Source organism: Oncorhynchus masou, chromosome 21, assembly GCF_036934945.1.
Source record: "Oncorhynchus masou masou isolate Uvic2021 chromosome 21, UVic_Omas_1.1, whole genome shotgun sequence".
NCBI classification, from domain to species: domain Eukaryota; kingdom Metazoa; phylum Chordata; class Actinopteri; order Salmoniformes; family Salmonidae; genus Oncorhynchus; species Oncorhynchus masou.
In genome coordinates, this window is record NC_088232.1 from 42,326,844 (window position 1) to 42,345,985 (window position 19,142).

The following is a 19,142-nucleotide window of genomic DNA, read 5'->3' on the forward strand; positions in this document are numbered from 1 at the left end:
CAGCTGTGTAGTGCCAGGGCAAACCAAACGAGATGTGCACTCAAGGAGGGGCCCCAGGGCCTCTGGAATCCCTGCTCTGGAAGATGTCTCCTCAAACCAACTATCGTCTGGCCCAAGGATTGTCATAGTCGTCTGGGCTAAACAGCTGACTCAAGACGAAGTTGAAGATGGAGATATGTAACACAGTTATAAGACATTATGAACATAGGCCAGACCACATACAAAGAAAAAAAAATCACTATATATATATATATATATACTTTTTACATTAATAAATTAATACTGCCAGTGTAAAAAAACAAAACGACAACATTATTTACTGTTCCAAGAAAACTTGCTGAAAATCTCTACGATACACTATATATACAAAAGTATGCAGACAACTCTTCAAATGAGTGGATTTGGCTATTTCAGCCACACCCATTGCTGACAGGTGTATAAAATCGAGCAGACATCCATGCAATCTCCATAGACAAACATCGGCAGTAGAATGGCCGTACTGCTCAGTGACTTTCAACGTGGCACCGTGATAGGATGCCACCTTTCTAACAAGTCAGTTTGACAAATTTCTGCCCTGCTGGAGCTGCCCGCGTCAACTATAAGTGCTGTTATTGGAAAATGGAAACGTCTAGGAACATCGATGGCTCAACCGCAAAGTGGTAGGCCACACAAGTTTCAGAATGGGACTGCTGAGTGCTGGAGTGCGTAGATGCCACACAAAAATTGCCTGTCCTCTGTTGCAACATTCAAAACTGAGTTCCATGCTGCCTCTGGAAGCAACGTCAGCACAAGAACTGTTCGTCAGGAGCTTCATGAAATGGGTTTCCATGGTCGAGCAGCCGCACACAAGCGTAAGATCACCATGCGCAATGTCAAGAGTCGGCTGGAGTGGTGTAAAGCTCGCCACCATTGGACTCTGGAGCAGTGGACATGCGTTCTCTGGAGGGATGAATCACGCTTCCCCATCTGGCTGTCCGACGGACGAATCTGGGTTTGGTGGATTCCAGGAGAACGCTACCTGCCCGAATACCAGTGCAAACTGTGAAGTTTGGTGGAGGAGGAATAATGGTCTGGCGCTGTTTTTCATGGTTCGGGCTAGGCCCCTTAGTTCCAGTGAAGGGAAATCTTAACGCTAGAGCATACAATGACATTCTAGACGATTCTGTGCTTCCAACTTTGTGGCAACAGTTTGGGGAAGGCCCTTTCCTGTTTCAGCATGACAATGCTCCCGTGCACAAAGAAAGTTCCATACAGAAATGGTTTGTCAAGATCAGTGTGGAAGAAATTGACTGGCCTGCACAGAGCCCTGACCTCAACCCCATCGAACACCTTTGGGATGAATTGGAATGCCAGGCCTCATCACCTAACATCAGTGCCCGACCTCACTAATGTTTTTGTGAGGTCGGGCACAGCAAGTCCCCACAGCAGTGTTCCAACATCTAGTGAAAAGCCTTCCCAGTAGAGTGGAGGCTGTGATTGCAGCAAAGAGGGGACCAACTCCATATTGATGCCCATGATTTTGGAATGAGATGCTCCATGAGCAGGCGTCCACATACTTCCACATACTTTTGGTCATGTAGTGTAGTTTGAAACACAATGTTAGGTGTGTGGAAGCACCACACAGCACTATGGTTAACCTCAAGAAAAATATTACCACATCAAAACTTCCATCAACCACTAACCACAACATTGATCAACCAAATACTGTCAGATGATACATTTGTGGATATAGTTAATTCACATAAACAGTTGGCGTTGACACTGATTATAAAAATGGTCTTGTCACAAATACCATTAAAAATGTAATTGATGCTATGTTTACTAGGCACAGTTACCACACACTTACAGAAGGTTCGCTGTTATGATTAAAATGAAAGAGATGAGAGGCATTGCTTTGAGTTCCACACTTGCTGAAATGTTTAGCTGTTTCTAGGTTATGACAGTTGGCATAAAGTAATAATGACAGGTATAGGAGTTTTAGAAAGCCTGGGGTTCTATCAGTTCTGAATCCAGGATTCCTAACTTGAGTTCAGGGTTCATGGTTTCAGTTTGAGGTCCATGTTTTGTGTTCATGTTTTGACTGCGTTTGTAAGTTGAGTTCTGGGTTTTCAGTTCAGTTGTAGTGTGTCGAGAGCCCAGGTGTTGGTGGTTGTAGTGTGTGTGTGTGTGTGTGTGTGTGTGTGTGTGTGTGGGGGGGGGGCATCTAGAGGTGTGTGTCTGTGAACATGGTGTGTTCCTTCCTCACAGAGCTGAAGGCTTTGATGGCTTCCACAAACTCATCATCCTCCACATACTGCAACAGAAACAACAACATGGTTAGGAGATCATATAATGGAACACAATCTGAGATCATCAGTGGGATTATATTAAGCATTATATTGTATGCCTTTCTACTCCTCCCACCTCCTCCCCCTCTCACCAGTCCAGAGTTGTCCTCTCTCCTTTCCCTTTCCCACCTCTCACCAGTCCAGAGTTGTCCTCTCTCCTTTCCCTTTCCCACCTCTCACCAGTCCAGAGTTGTCCTCTCTCCTTTCCCTTTCCCACCTCTCACCAGTCCAGAGTTGTCACCTCTCACCAGTCCAGAGTTGTCCTCTCTCCTTTCCCTTTCCCACCTCTCACCAGTCCAGAGTTGTCCTCTCTCCTTTCCCTTTCCCACCTCTCACCAGTCCACCTCTCACCAGTCCAGAGTTGTCCTCTCTCCTTTCCCTTTCCCACCTCTCACCAGTCCAGAGTTGTCCTCTCTCCTTTCCCTTTCCCACCTCTCACCAGTCCAGAGTTGTCCTCTCTCCTTTCCCTTTCCCACCTCTCACCAGTCCAGAGTTGTCCTCTCTCCTTTCCCTTTCCCACCTCTCACCAGTCCAGAGTTGTCCTCTCTCCTTTCCCTTTCCCACCTCTCACCAGTCCAGAGTTGTGTCCTCTCTCCTTTCCCTTTCCCATCTCTCACCAGTCCAGAGTTGTGTCCCCTCTCCTTTCCCTTTCCCACCTCTCACCAGTCCAAAGTTGTCCTCTCTCCTTTCCCTTTCCCACCAGTCCAGAGTTGTCCTCTCTCCTTTCCCTTTCCCACCTCTCACCAGTCCAGAGTTGTCCTCTCTCCTTTCCCTTTCTCACCTCTCACCAGTCCAGAGTTGTCCTCTCTCCTTTCCCTTTCCCACCTCTCACCAGTCCAGATTTGTGTCCTCTCTCCTTTCCCTTTCCCACCTCTCACCAGTCCAGAGTTGTGTCCCCTCTCCTTTCCCTTTCCCACCTCTCACCAGTCCAGAGTTGTGTCCCCTCTCCTTTCCCTTTCCCACCAGTCCAGAGTTGTCCTCTCTCCTACCCCTTTCCCACCTCTCACCAGTCCAGAGTTGTCCTCTCTCCTTTCCCTTTCCCACCTCTCACCAGTCCAGAGTTGTCCTCTCTCCTTTCCCTTTCCCACCTCTCACCAGTCCAGAGTTGTCCTCTCTCCTTTCCCTTTCCCACCTCTCACCAGTCCAGAGTTGTCCTCTCTCCTTTCCCTTTCCCACCTCTCACCAGTCCAGAGTTGTCCTCTCTCCTTTCCCTTTCCCACCTCTCACCAGTCCAGAGTTGTGTCCTCTCTCCTTTCCCTTTCCCACCTCTCACCAGTCCAGAGTTGTGTCCCCTCTCCTTTCCCTTTCCCCACCAGAGTTGTGTCCCCTCTCACCAGTCCAGAGTTGTCCTCTCCTTTCCCTTTCCCACCTCTCACCAGTCCAGAGTTGTCCCCTCTCCTACCCTTTTCCCACCTCTCACCAGTCCAGAGTTGTCCTCTCTTCTTTCCCTTTCCCACCTCTCACCAGTCCAGAGTTGTCCTCTCTCCTTTCCCTTTCCCACCTCTCACCAGTCCAGAGTTGTCCCCTCTCCTACCCTTTTCCCACCTCTCACCAGTCCAGAGTTGTCCTCTCTTCTTTCCCTTTCCCACCTCTCACCAGTCCAGAGTTGTCCTCTCTCCTTTCCCTTTCCCACCTCTCACCAGTCCAGAGTTGTGTCCCCTCTCCTACCCCTTTCCCACCTCTCACCAGTCCAGAGTTGTGTCCCCTCTCCTACCCCTTTCCCACCTCTCACTAGAGTTGTGTACCCCTCCTTCCCAGTCCAGAGTCGTGTCCCTCCCCCTCTCACCAGTCCTGAGTCGTGTCCCTCCCCCTCTCACCAGTCCAGAGTCGTGTCCCTCCCCCTCTCACCAGCCCAGAGTCTTGTCCTCCCTCCCCCATCAGAGACTTCCTGTCCTGTTCGATCAGCTGACTGACGCTGCGGTGCAGGGAGTTCTGGGAGTAGGCGTGGCTGAGCTGTGATTGGCTGGGCACTCGGAGGACCGACATGGGGCTGAACCGTGAGCCTCCGCCTACAATCTTACTGTCCGTCAGGCCCTGGGGGGGTGATGGGTAACAGGAAGTAGAGGTGGATGAAATGCAATGATATACCGACCGTCATCAACACAATCATCAGCCACATACCAATACAATAGAAGTATCCCACATACTAAAACATTAATCCACCCACCAGTAGAATAGAAGTATCCCACATACTAAAACATTAACCCACCCACCAGTAGAATAGAAGTATCCCACATACTAAAACATTAACCCACCCACCAGTAGAATAGAAGTATCCCACATACTAAAACATTAATCCACCCACCAGTAGAATAGAAGTATCCCACATACTAAAACATTAACCCACCCACCAGTAGAATAGAAGTATCCCACATACTAAAACATTAACCCACCCACCAGTAGAATAGAAGTATCCCACATACTAAAACATTAACCCACCCACCAGTAGAATAGAAGTATCCCACATACTAAAACATTAATCCACCCACCAGTAGAATAGAAGTATCCCACATACTAAAACATTAACCCACCCACCAGTAGAATAGAAGTATCCCACATACTAAAACAGTATGTCACACACCAAGAGACACACGACCCACATGTAATGGTCATTGTTAACCATTAATGTGTACATTCTAAACAGAAGGACAAGGCCAGGCACAGCTGAATCAAGAATCACCCAAATCATCTCACACTCCAGGAGAAATCAGTGACACCAGTTGATTGTAAACGTGTTAGTCCGAGACTCAAATCATGCATGCATCCATTTGGGGTTATAGGGTGGTACATGCACACTCTCTCATCCTGCCAAGTGTGTAAGAGTTAGTGGGATGCATGCACACTCCCTTTCCCCCTTAACCAGTCAATAAGGTTGTATACAGTAGGGGTGCATGCACACTCCCTTTCCCCCTTAACCAGTCAATAAGGTTGTATACAGTAGGGTGCATGCACACTCCCTTTCCCCCTTAACCAGTCAATAAGGTTGTATACAGTAGGGTGCATGCACACACTCTCTCCCCTCCTACCTCATAGTTCATAGTGTAGCTCTTTAGAGTCACGTTGCTGTCCTCTAGACAGTCTGTTACCGTATCAAACTGCTGGGGCAGAGGCAGTATGTGACACATCAGCTATGTGTGTGAGTGTGTGTTTGAGTTTGCAGTGCGTGTCAACTTTAGAGGAGGATAAATACATACGGGTCATAATGGTGTTGAGGCACACACGTGTTAACTTAGAGGAGGATACATACATACGGGTCATAATGGTGTTGAGGCACATACGTGTTAACTTTAGAGGAGGATACATACATATGGGTCATAATGGTGTTGAGGCACACACGTGTTAACAAAATGTAGAACAGGGATCATCAGCTTGATTCAGCTGCAGGGCAATGTTTTTCTTGAGCGGAAGATCAGGGGGCCGGAACCTAATTACAATTTGCACACTGCAAATTGACCACAAGAAGCCCAAGCAGATATAATATTTGACTAAAATATAATAATTTATATCTCTATTATGTGTGGGAATAGCTGGTAAAAGATTTCCAAAATTAAAATCACTTGGAGCTGATTTGCTGGTGTTTTTAGTCTTTTATGTCCAACAATAAAAAAACGAATAAATATATATATATTTTGGTAACACTTTACTTGGCACCCAGCGTCATAACATGTTATATCGTCATAACCATGTCACAACAGCTGACAACCTGTCATAACCTGTTATAATATGGTCAGAACCATGTCACAACAGCTGACAACCTGTCATAACCTGTTACAATATGGTCATAACCATGTCACAACAGCTGACAACCTGTCATAACCTGTTATAATATGGTCATAACCATGTCACAACAGCTGACAACCTGTCATAACCTGTTATAATATGGTCATAACATGTCACAACAGCTGACAACCTGTCATAACCTGTTATATGGTCATAACCATGTCACAACAACTGACAACCTGTCATAACCTGTTATATGGTCATAACCATGTCACAACAGCTGACAACCTGTCATAACCTGTTATAATATGGTCATAACCATGTCACAACAGCTGACAACCTGTCATAACCTGTTATAATATGGTCATAACCATGTCACAACAGCTGACAACCTGTCATAACCTGTTATATGGTTTATAACACTGTCATTACCCATATATTTAGACCTGCTGTGACATGTGTTATTTTATGGCTGGCTATGACACCTACATAAGAGTGTCAAAACCCACATTTATGTTCCTGAAATCTGCTCCTGCATTCATCCCAGTCATCAGAAACAGAGCATTGGAATAGGTGCATGTCTGACATCAACATGTGCACAATTACATGATCATTTAATGGTCAATTTAAAAAAATGTATACATAACAAACATACTGTGTGCTATGGTGTAATGGAATGTTTTGCCTTGTGTGGTAGGTTTTGTAGGTGTCATAACCAGCCATAAAATTTAAAAAAATATATGTCACAACAGCTGTAAATATGGGCCATGACAGTGTTATGACCATATTATCCTTCCAGACTCATATTAAACATCTCCAATCCAAAATTAAATCTAGAATCGGCTTTCTATTCAACAACAACGCCTCCTTCACTCACGCCGCCAAACATACCCTAGTAAAACGGACTATCCTACCGATCCTTGACTTCGGCGATGTCATTTACAAAAATAGCCTCCAACACTCTACTCAGCAAACTGGATGCAGTATATCACAGTGCCTTCCGTTTTGTCACCAAATCCCCATATACTACCCACCACTGCGACCTGTATGCTCTCGTCGGCTGGCCCTTGCTACATATTCGTTGCCAGACCCACTGGCTCCAGGTCATCTATAAGTCTATGCTCAGTAAAGATACGCCTTACCTCAGCTCACTGGTCACGATAACAACACCCACCCGTAGCACGCGCTCCAGCAGGTATATCTCACTGGTCATCCCCAAAGCCAACACCACTTTTGGCTGCCTTTCCTTCCAGTTCTCTGCTGCCAGTGACTGGAACGAAAATGGCAAAAATCGCTGAAGCTGGAGACTTATATTTCCCTCACTAACTTTAAACATCAGCTATCTGAGCAGCAGCTGTATATAGCCCATCTGTAAATAACACATCCAGTCTACCTAACTCATCCCCATATTGTTTTTATTTACTTTTCTGCTCTTTTGCACACCAGTATCTCTACTTGCACATCATCATCTGCTCATCTATCACTCCAGTGTTAATCTGCTGAATTGTAATTACTTCGCTACTATGGCCTATCCCTGTGTCCACGGCTTCTGTCGAGCGGTCATTCTCGGCCTTAAAGCGAATCAAAACGTATTCCAGAAATGCTACTGGACAGACTCTGCTTTCAGCATTAGCCTCCATGTCGATAGAAAAGGACTTATTGGTGGAACTAAAACGCACAGATAGACTGTACAACAGAGTCATTGAAGTCTTCTTGAGGAAAGAAAGGAGGAAGGATTTTGTGTTCAAATAATCAGTCTTTGGTGAGTAGGCATACAATGCATTTTATTTTTGATTAAATGTGTATGTATGTTTCGCATTTCATTTTGTTAATATTAAATAGCCTATATATTAACAAAATAAAATGGCAAATAGCCTATGTTGCAAATAATTAATTTTATATTTTTATTTTCAGTGAATAGTTATGTCTTTATCATCACGGTGAAACTGCTTTGGGTGCGACAATGCGCTGTTTAGTGAACACATTGTATATATTTTTTTTTTTTGGGGGGGGGGGGGGGACTTAAAGCTCAAAGTTTGTGGACCAGAAATGGATAGAAGAAGAATATTAATATAACTCTGTTGCACTCGACTATGTTCTTGCCTATTAGTTGAACTGTACTGTATTGTACTCTTCCCCTGCAATTCTCGGAATAAAAATGTACATTTTAAGGTGACGCAACGCCTGGTTATACTGCGTTTCTGTCTAAATGTATAGTGTCTAGAGCCATGGCATCATAATGATGGTAACAAGAGGTGGATTAATTCGGGTGGGACTGTGTAGGACTTCACTGAAGGCCCAGGCCCCAGAACCACGGCACGCTACTGTTATTATGACATTATATGACATGGTTATTATGACTGTGTCATAACATGGTATGACACTGGCTGTCAAGTAAAGTGTTACCCGTTTTCTTTGCTCAGAAAACTTGGAGGGCTAATTCAGATCACCCGCGGGCCGCCTGTTGGGGGAACACTGAGAGACTTATACAGACAGAGAGACAGAGACAGGCTTACTGCAACAGTGGAGAGGTCAGTGAGGAGGAGAGTACTGGCGTGATGTTTAGAACACATGTCAGAATACGGCCTCTGAGAGGGAGGAGACAAGAGGAGGAAAGAGGAGAACAGAAAGGACAAGTAGGAAAGAGAGGGGAAGGAGGAAGAACACGAGGAAGAAGAGGAAGGCAAGAAGGAAATGGAATACAGAAAATAATGACAGAATATAAAAAGAAGGAAACTGAAATCGTTTGAAGCAAATGTACAATTATCTGTCAATGTCTTTACACACATTATTACACATACAGAAAAAGGATTCAGGCATTTCAGAACCACAAGAGGGCACCTCTGCCTGTACATAATAAATGGCATATCATCGCCGTCTAGTGGGCATGAGGCTGAATTGAAGAGCTCATTTCATAAGACTGCCTGTTCACAAATCTTCAGTATAAGAAAAGTGTATATACTTAATTTAGAACATATGGACAGGTATTAGCAATGACAAGATAGAACCATAACCACATTGCTAATAGTTATTCAATCCTTTAAGGTCTACACAAAGTAACACGGGTTACGGATAGGGGGTGTTTGGAATTGGGTCACTCTCTCTCACCATGTAAGCGTCTCCTCCCGCCTGGCTCCTCTTCTGCAGGGGGACGAGAGGGGGGCGTTCTCTAATGAAGGGTTCTTTCCTCAGGGCCCTCCTCAGCACCAGGCCCAGCAGCACAGCCAAGACCAGGAGACCCAGAAAGACAAGCAGCAGGATGAACCACATCTCAGAGTAGACTGGAGCTCCCTGGGTCCCCACACCCTGCTTCCCTCCTGGGGTGGGCTCCACCGGACCTGGGAAAAGAGAGTGTGGAGGTGTGCAGCTTAGAGTAGGAACCTGATACACCCAAACACTAGGGTTCAGCATAGAGCAGTGGTCACCAACCATTCTGAGTCAAGATCACGTTCCAAAGAGTCCAAAAGCAAACCGAGATCTACCGCTCAGAATTAAAATAACAAACATGAGTTAAAAAATGTGCAACATTAACTTCATAAAAACAGTTCTGTAGGAATGAGGTTTGTGCATTAGGTGTAATACATTATCACAGTGTCACGCCCTGACCTGAGTATTCTTTGTTTTCTTTATATATTTTGGTTAGGTCAGGGTGTGACATGGGTGATGTATGTGTTTTGTACTGTCTAGGGGTTTTGTAGGTTTATGGGGTTGTTTACCATCTAGGTGTTTATGTATGTCTATGGTTGCCTCGATTGGTTCTCAATTAGAGGCAGCTGTTTATCGTTGTCTCTGATTGGGAACCATATTTAGGCAGCCATCTTCTTTGGGTATTTCGTGGGTTATTGTCTGTGATGTTGCATGTTCGCACTCAGTTTCGATAGCGGCCACGTTTGTTTGTTTGTTTGTTTGTTTGTTTAGTGTACTTCGTGTTTTTTCGTCATTCATTAAAAGTATGTATTCACACCACGCTGCGCTTTGGTCTCCTCACTACGACGATCGTGACACACAGCATATTCATTATATGCTTGACCTGCCAATATTGTTCTTCTCAGACCATATTGTATTTCAAAACTCGAGCTTTGATAACAAAATAAATCAGTTGGTGAAGCACAGCTGAGGATACATTTAAATAATTCCCTTTTTTATTTTACTTGACTGGTGGTACCTGAAACTGATGGTCAATGTCAGGAGAGAGAGAGAGAGAGAAGCCTCTCACGGTCCCTGCTCTCTCCATTTCTCCGGTGAGAGGGGACACCATCTTCCACCTGATGGCCAAACTCGAGTCGCATCACATTATTTCTGCCTTATGCACAAATTCATGTTGTTCCTATGACCAGAGAAAGTGAAATATTCCTCAATATTAAAATAGACACAGAGAGCTGTTGATAATAGAAACGCAGGGCTGTCGATACACTTGGCTACTCATTCATTGCAGCTGCAGAGCTGGTTGAAGAACAAGTGGAAGAAGCACGTTTTAAGTTTTTTTTTAAAGTGTTGAATAGAAACAGTATTTATTGATAGTACTGAATAAAAACTTATATATGAACTCACTCATAGAAACAGCAGCTCTTCGCTGTATTCTTTGACATACTGGCTCTGGTCATGTTTTTTTAAATGATGAAATCTCATGTCGGCTCCTATCAAACTTTGCTGTGGCCAGGGTCGTGGAAGCTGTAGTGTGATTTGAGCTATCCGATTGGCCAGCGCAGTAGGAGCACTTGATTTAGCTCTCCTGGTACACTGGGTAGGTGGAGTTTGTCCCTTCAATCGAATGAAATGGTTCAAAACGGCAACACTTTGCCTACCCGGTGCACTTGAATCAAGTGCTCCTATCACCAACAGCGCAAGACAAAATAAAAAATTAAAAAATAGGAACACAAGGCTTTATTGTTGGCGAAGATCGTCGACCAATCGATCGAGAATGACCGGTTGGTGACTCCTGGCATAGAGAATGTTTGTGTGTGTGTGTGTGTGCTGTCTCACTCATGCCTGTAGCAGGACTGTATCTGATGATAGGGGAGCTGGCACTGCCAATGTCTGTAGTACAGGTCACCTGGAGGGAGAGGGCTGAGGGAGGGAGGGAAGGAGGGAGGGAGGAAGAGAAGGAAGAGAGAGAGAGATCTGTAAGAGTAGTAGAGTAGTGTTACAAAAAACACTCATCTTCAGAACTAATCAAGATATTGCTCATAGAGGGACTGGGTATCTGTGAGGTGTGTGTGTGTGTGTTGTCTCACTCTTCTCTGAGGTGCGGGGTATATAGAGGTAGCTGTGGAAGCCAATGTAGACTCTCAGGTTGTTGTCTGTCAGTGAGTAGTCTCTCAGAAGACCGTTCAGAGAGAAAGAGGCACTCCAGTCTAGCCATACCAGAGTCAGGTTACTGTACACCTCAAATGGAGAGATATACTGAGGAGCTGGAGAAGAGAGGGAGAGAGGGAGAGTGAGTGTAGTAACAGTAGTCCAGTTGGAGGCGGTACTACCCATGTTGTTATAACAGGGCTAGGGCTAGAGGTCAGGGGTTAGATGTCAGGGCTAGATGTCTTACCCTCAGTGAGTGTAGTAACAGTAGTCCAGTTGGAGGCGGTACTACCCATGTTGTTATAACAGGAAGCTCTGAGCTGGTAGCTAGAGTAGGGCTGCAGACCTGTTACGTTGTAGTTCCTGCCCCTCCCGAAGAACCGCGTTTCTATTGGTCCCTCCACACAGAGCGGCGGGACTGGCTGGGGAGGCTGGGGGCAGGAGGAACGAATGTGCAGCTCACAACTAGAGAGAGAGAGAAGGGAAAAGAGCAGAGTGAAAGTGGAAGGTGTTAATAAATATATATACTCTACCGTTCAAAAGTTTGGGGTCACTTAGAAATGTCCTTGTTTTAGAAAGAAAAGCTCATTTTTTGTCCATTAAAATAAAATAAAATTTATCAGAAATACAGTGTAGACATTGTTAATGTTGTAAATGACTTGATTTGATTTTTAATGGAATATCTACATAGGAGTACAGAGGCCCATTATCAGCAACCATCACTCCTGTGTTCCAATGGCACGTTGTGTTAGCTAATCCAAGTTGATCATTTTAAAAGGCTAATTGATCATTAGAAAAACGTTTTGCAATTATGTTAGCACAGCTGAAAACTGTTCTGATGATTAAAGAAGCAATACAACTGGCCTTCTTTTGACGAGTTGAGTATCTGGAGCATCAGCATTTGTGAGTTCGATTAAATGCTCAAAATGACCAGAAACAAAAACTTTTCTTCTAAAACTCGTCAGTCTATTCATGTTCTGAGAAATGAAGGCTATTCCATGTAGAAAACTGCCAAGAAACCGAAGATCTCGTACAACGCTGTGTACTACTCCCGGTGCACAACTGAGCAAGAGGACAAGTACATTAGAGTGTCTAGTTTGAGAAACAGACACCTCACAAGTCCTCAACTGGCAGCTTCATTAAATAGTACCCGCAAAGCACCAGTCACAACGTCAACAGTGAAGAGGCGACTCCGGGATGCTGGACTTACAGGCAGAGGTCCTCTGTCCAGTGTCTGTTTAACACTTTTTTTGGTTACTACATGATTCCATATGTGTTATTTCATAGTTTTGATGTCTTCACTATTATTCTACAATGTAGAAAATAGTCCAAATAAAGAAAAACCCTGGAATGAGTAGGTGTGTTCAAACTTTTGACGGGTACTGTATGTGCTTGTGTTACTCTCTCTACCTCTCTATGAGTCCGTTGGGGGCGAGCGGTTCGTCCCACTCCACCTGTGCTGAGCGTGATGTCAGAGCCACTGGTCGAGGGGATGGCTGCTGTGCTGGGGGGGAGGCCTGGGTGCGTAGCTCACTCACGGGGCCCTGGCTGCAGCACTGATAGCAGGTACAGGCCTCTACTCCTACCCAGTACTGAGTGTATGGACTCAGACCATGGAGGGTCTGCTGACGAGATATCCCCTCTGAAAGCTGAGAGAGACAGGGAGAAAGCGACAGAGAGATTGTCACAGAAACGTTATCTCTTCGGTGTGTGCTTGTGTGTTACCCATGTATGTGTGTGTGTTACTAGTGACTGTGTGTCTCAATAGTGCTTGTTACCAGAGAATGTGTGTGTTACCAGACTGTGTGAGTGTTACCAGTCTGTTCGTGTGTGTTACCAGTGTGTGTGTGTTACCAGTGTGTGTGTAGCGTTGGGGCCCTGTGAGAACACCCTGTAAAGGCTGACGATGCCATTGGGCCTTGTGGGGGGGCGGATGTCAACAACAGCCGAGGTTGCTAAGATACGCAGGAAGGTTGGCGGGCCAACACCCTCAGGAGGGGCGGGACCTGTTCTCCCATTGGCCCATTGGCTTCCTGTACGACCAACAGAATTCACCGCCCAAACCTGTCAAAAAAAAATGAATAACACAACTTTAGGATTATGTTTTGTTTATGACAAGTATGTTATCATCGTACAAAATCAAATCACCAACCCAGCAGGCTTTTGTTCCATAACTAACACACTAAACACTTGTACTAACACAATTGCTCATCAGAAAAAAAATGTAAAAAGCCCCCTTGCTGCTCATTTATGAGGCTGTATCAGGAGTCCTCCATCAATGTACCTGACTAGGTCTAAGAGTTAGTCCCCTGTCTGTTTGAGTCCACTTCCATCGCTGTCACTTGACTAAGAGCCCACTTCAGTCACTGTACCTTTCTGGCTGTGTGTGTGTGTGTGTGTGTGTGTGTGTGTGTGTGTGTGTGTGTGTGTGTGTGTGTGTGTGTGTGTGTGTGTGTGTGTGTGTGTGTGTGTGTGTGTCAGAGAGAGAAAAGAAGGCAGATGTTTTACTTGCACCCAGACGATTGTGTTATTTGTTTGTTTATTTGCGTTGTTTGTAACTTCTTTTTTTTAACTTATTTTGTACATAATGTTGCCGCTACCGTCTCTTATGACTGAAAATAACTTGTAGACATCAGGACTGCGATTGTTCACCACGGACTAGCAGAATCCTCTTTTTCCTTTCATGACTCTGACGAGCCCGACGCAAAGGATACGCTCCTTCCTCGGAAACAGGCCCTGGTCAACGTGATCTGCGTGAAGAGGAGGCGGAGAAAGAGGAGCCTAAGGTCTGGCTGCCTTCTGAGAATTCGTAGGCGATTGAATAAGCCCCCACTTCACTCCATTCTGCTAGCAAATGTGCAATCTTTGGATAATAAAATAGTTGAGTTACGCGGAAAATTAAACTACCAATGGGACATAAAAAAATTGTTGACGACAATATCAACCTACAGCTGGCTGGTTATACGATGTACCAGCAGGATATAACAGCGGCGTCTAGTAAGACAAGGGGACAAGGGTCTATGTATTTTTGTAAACAACAGCTGGTGCACGATATCTAAGGAAGTCTCGAGCTATTGCTTGCCTGAAGCAGAGTATCTCATGATAAGGTGTAGACCACACCATCTACCTAGAAAGGTTTCATTTGTATTTTTCGTAGCTGTCTACATACCACCACAGACTGATGCGGGCACTAAAACCGCACTCAATGAGCTGTATTCCACCATAAGAAAACAGGAAAATGTTCACCCAGAGGTGGCGCTCCTAGTAGCTGGGGACATTAATGCAGGGAAACTTAAATCCGTTTTATCAAATTTCTATCAGCATGTTAAATGTGCAACCAGAGGAAAAAAACCTCTGGACCACCTTTACTCCACACACAGAGATGCATACAAAGCTCTCCCTTGCCCTCCATTTGGAATATCTGACCCAAATTCTATCTTCTTGATTCCTGCTTACAAGCAAAAACTAAAGCAGGAAGCACCAGTGACTAAATCAATAAAAAAAAGTGGTCAGAGGAAGCAGATGCTAAGCTACAGGAATGTTTAATTGCAAAAGGGGAAGTGGGGGTCGAATAAGAAGTCACGACAGAGTGATAATTATAACAATTGAAATGCTAATCCTTTACACATTAACTCATTCGGGAACAATTGCAATCAATATATATATTTATGCCCAGTGTGTCGTCTTGATCGCTGGTGAAAAGTTTGTTTCTTTTATAGAATTGTCCGTCTCGCTCCCTCTCTCTCTCGGTTGTGGTTAGAGGGGATAGTTCAGGGGGACATTCATTCATTTGTTATAGAATGGATGTTTCGGCGTCTGTCGTTCTTCGCGTTCAATGATACCGAATTCCTAGCTGCAGACTAGTAACTAATATCAAAGACTTGTTCTTATTCTGTCGGTATCGATAGTCTAAGAGTTTAACCACGTGGTGTGGTTAAAAGCTTCAGCAATGGTCTACAACCTTCGTCCTCTCCGAATGGAGAAAAACATGGTCTGCTGATAACTTCCCAAAGTTGGGTTTAATTCGGAATTGCAGAAAAGGTGCTGTCCCAGGATGCTTGACCCTAACTGGGCTCAGGGGCGGTCCTCGGATTTAGTTCAAATCAAAAGGGAATTGTATTTTCCTTAATTAAACAGTCCAAAATCATATAACACAATTTTACAAACAGTATCATACTCACTCATTCATCTTATACAACAATTAGATGTAAACCTCATATCTGAGGCTATTATATAAACAGCGTTATGGTTATGTGGCCACACCGTCTCCCATGAGCTTCCCCAAGTTGTGAGAAACGGACCAGTTCGTAGCTGGATTCTTCACCGATCTTTTATACTTTCTTCGGAACATGAAATTTTTTCGTACCTCAAGTTCTGTGAAGGAAGAAATTCCTTTGTGCTCAATAAAATTTACTCTTATACTATGTGTCCGTGTGGCAGGGTCTTCTCAGGAATTTACGACCTCTCTCTGACCACAGCAGCCTAGTTGAAGTAGGCAAGGGGGAGGCAGGGAGAGGGGGATGGGGCTTGCTATACCCAAAGAGGGCAACGTCATTACAACGTCATCCCCACAGTGACCGTACGCACATACCCCAACCAGAAGCCAAGGATTAAAGGCAGCATCCGCACTGAGCTAAAGGCTAGGGCTGCTGCTTTCAAGGAGCGGGAAATCATGCTATGTCCTCCAACGAACCATCAAACAGTCAAAGCGGCAATACAGAACGAAGATCGAATTGTACTACGCCGGCTCCGACGCTCGTCGGATGTGGCAGGGCTTGCAAACCATTACAGACTACAAAGGGAAGCACAGCCGAGACCTGCCCAGTGACACGAGCCAACCAGACGAGCTAAACTAATCCGATGCTCGTTTCGAGGCAAATAACACTGAAACATGCATGAGAGCACCAGCTTTTCCAGAAGACTGTGTGATCACGCTCTCCACAGCCGAGGTGACTAAGACCTTTAAACAGGTCAACATTCACAAGGCCACAGGGCCAGATGGATGACCAGGAAGTGTACTATGAGCATGCGCTGACCAACTGGCAAGTGTCTTTTCAACCTCTCCCTGTCCGAGTCTGTAATACCAACATGTTTTCAGCAGACCACCATAGTTCCTATGCCCAAGAACACTAAGGTAACCTGCCTAAATGATTACCGACCCGTAGTACCCACGTATGTGGCCATGAAGTGCTTTGAAAGGCTGGTCATGGCTCACAACAACACCATCATCCCAGAAACCCTAGATCCACTGAAATTTGCATAAATCCCCAACAGATCCACAGATGATGCAATCTCTATTGCACTCCACACTGCCCTTTCCCACCTGGACAAAAGGAACACCTATGTGAGAATGCTATTCATTGACTACAGCTCAGCGTTCAACACCATAGTGCCTTCAAAGCTCACCAATAAGCTAAGGACCCTGGGACTAAACACCTCCCTCTGCAACTGCATCCTGGACTTCCTGACGGGCTGCCCCAGGTGGTAAGGGTAGGTAACAACACATCCGCCACGCTGATCCTCAACACAGGGGCCCCTCAGGGGTGCATGCTCAGTCCCCTCTTGAACTCCTTCTTCACTCTTGACTGCATGACCATCATTAAGTTTGCCGATGACACAACAGTGGTAGGCCTGATCACCGACAACAACGAGACAGCCTACAGGGAGGAGGTCAGGGATCTGGCCGTGTGGTGCCAGGACAACAACCTCTCTCTTAACTTGATCTTGACAAAGGAGTTAATTGTGGTTCTACAGCTGCACCATCGAGAGCATCCTCCTGACTGGTTGCATCACTGCTGCACCCCACCCCCTCTTTACTCCACTGCTACTCTCTGTTGTCATCTATGCATAGTCACTTTAATAACTCTACCTACATGTACATACTACCTCAACTAACCGGTGCACCTGCACATTGACTCGGTACATTGACTCGGTATCGGTACCCCCCTGTATATAGCCTTGCTACTGTTATTTTACTGCTGCTCTTTAATTACTTGTTACTTTTATTCCCCATTCTTTTCCATATTTTTTTGAAACTGCATTATTGGTTAGGGGCTCGTAAGTAAGCATTTTACTGTAAGGTCTACACCTGTTGTATTCGGCGCATATGACTAATAACATTTGATTTGATGTGAGTGAGTGTATGTGTGAGTGCATCTTTAGAATGCAGTGAGAGTGAGTGCCAGCTACAGGTGAACTGAGGAAGATGTCCACTGTCAACCCCTCACCTTCTCACTGGAGAACTGGAGGAGTGGGAGACAGGGAGACAGGGGGAAGACAGGGAGGGAAGAGGGGATGAAATTGAGACAACGTGCAGAGAAATACAGTAATGACGAGTTAGTGAGAGTAGGAGGTAATGGAATTGAGAAAGAGAGAGTGAGGGTAGGAGGTAATGGAATGGAGAAAGAGAGAGTGAGAGTAGGAGGTAATGGAATGGAGAAAGAGAGAGTGAGAGTAGGAGGTAATGGAATGGAGAAAGAGAGAGTGAGAGTAGGAGGTAACGGAATGGAGAAAGAGAGAGTGAGAGTGGGAGGTAATGGAATGGAGAAAGAGAGAGTGAGAGTAGGAGGTAACGGAATGGAGAAAAAGAGAGTGAGAGTAGGAGTAACGGAATGGAGAAAGAGAGAGTGAGAGTAGGAGGTAATGGAATGGAGAAAGAGAGAGTGAGAGTAGGAGGTAACAGACCGGAGAAAGAGAGAGTGAGAGTAGGAGGTAACGGAATAGAGAAAGAGAGAGTGAGAGTAGGAGGTAACAGACGGGAGAAAGAGTGAGAGTAGGAGGTAACGGAATGGAGAAAGAGAGAGTGAGAGTAGGAGGTAACGGAATGGAGAAAGAGAGAGTGAGAGTAGGAGGTAATGGAATGGAGAAAGAGAGAGTGAGAGTAGGAGGTAACAGACGGGAGAAAGAGAGAGTGAGAGTAGGAGGTAACGGAATGGAGAAAGAGAGAGTGAGAGTGAGAGTAGGAGGTAATGGAATGGAGAAAGAGAGAGTGAGAGTAGGAGGTAACGGAATGGAGAAAGAGAGAGTGAGAGTAGGAGGTAATGGAATGGAGAAAGAGAGAGTGAGAGTAGGAGGTAATGGAATGGAGAAAGAGAGAGTGAGAGTAGGAGGTAATGGAATGGAGAAAGAGAGAGTGAGAGTAGGAGGTAACGGAATGGAGAAAGAGAGAGTGAGAGTAGGAGGTAATGGAATGGAGAAAGAGAGTGAGAGTAGGAGGTAACGGAATAGAGAAAGAGAGAGTGAGAGCAGGAGGTAACAGACGGGAGGAAGAGAGAGTGAGAGGAGGAGGTAACGGAATGGAGAAAGAGAGAGTGAGAGTAGGAGGTAACAGACGGAAGAAAGAGAGAGTGAGAGTAGGAGGTAATGGAATGGAGAAAGAGAGAGTGAGAGTAGGAGGTAATGGAATGGAGAAAGAGAGAGTGAGAGTAGGAGGTAATGGAATGGAGAAAGAGAGAGTGAGAGTAGGAGGTAACGGAATGGAGAAAGAGAGAGTGAGAGTAGGAGGTAACGGAATGGAGAAAGAGAGTGAGAGGAGGAGGCAACAGACGGGAGAAAGAGAGAGTGAGAGTAGGAGGTAACGGAATGGAGAAAGAGAGAGTGAGAGTAGGAGGTAACAGACGGGAGAAAGAGGGACAAAGATGAACCATAGTCCCCCACACACTCACACACCCCATAACCCCCCCCCCCACACTCACACACCCCATAGTCCCCCACACACACACACGCCCCATAATCCCCCACACTCACATACCCCATAGTCCCCCCCACACTCACGCCCCATAGTCCCCCCACACTCACATG

General features: G+C 45.4%; 1 protein-coding gene across 1 annotated transcript in view; it reads right to left on the reverse strand.

Annotated features, from left to right (window-relative positions):
- Positions 1-2,203: 2,203 nt before the first annotated feature.
- Positions 2,204-19,142, reverse strand: part of LOC135507509 (usherin-like) — a 474,271-nt gene continuing 457,332 nt past the window's right edge. The window contains 9 exon segments of the mRNA XM_064927019.1: positions 2,204-2,293; positions 4,176-4,361; positions 8,570-8,635; positions 9,156-9,385; positions 11,031-11,114; positions 11,282-11,458; positions 11,590-11,807; positions 12,753-12,991; positions 13,197-13,406. Coding sequence (XP_064783091.1) covers positions 2,204-2,293; positions 4,176-4,361; positions 8,570-8,635; positions 9,156-9,385; positions 11,031-11,114; positions 11,282-11,458; positions 11,590-11,807; positions 12,753-12,991; positions 13,197-13,406 — 1,500 coding nt within the window.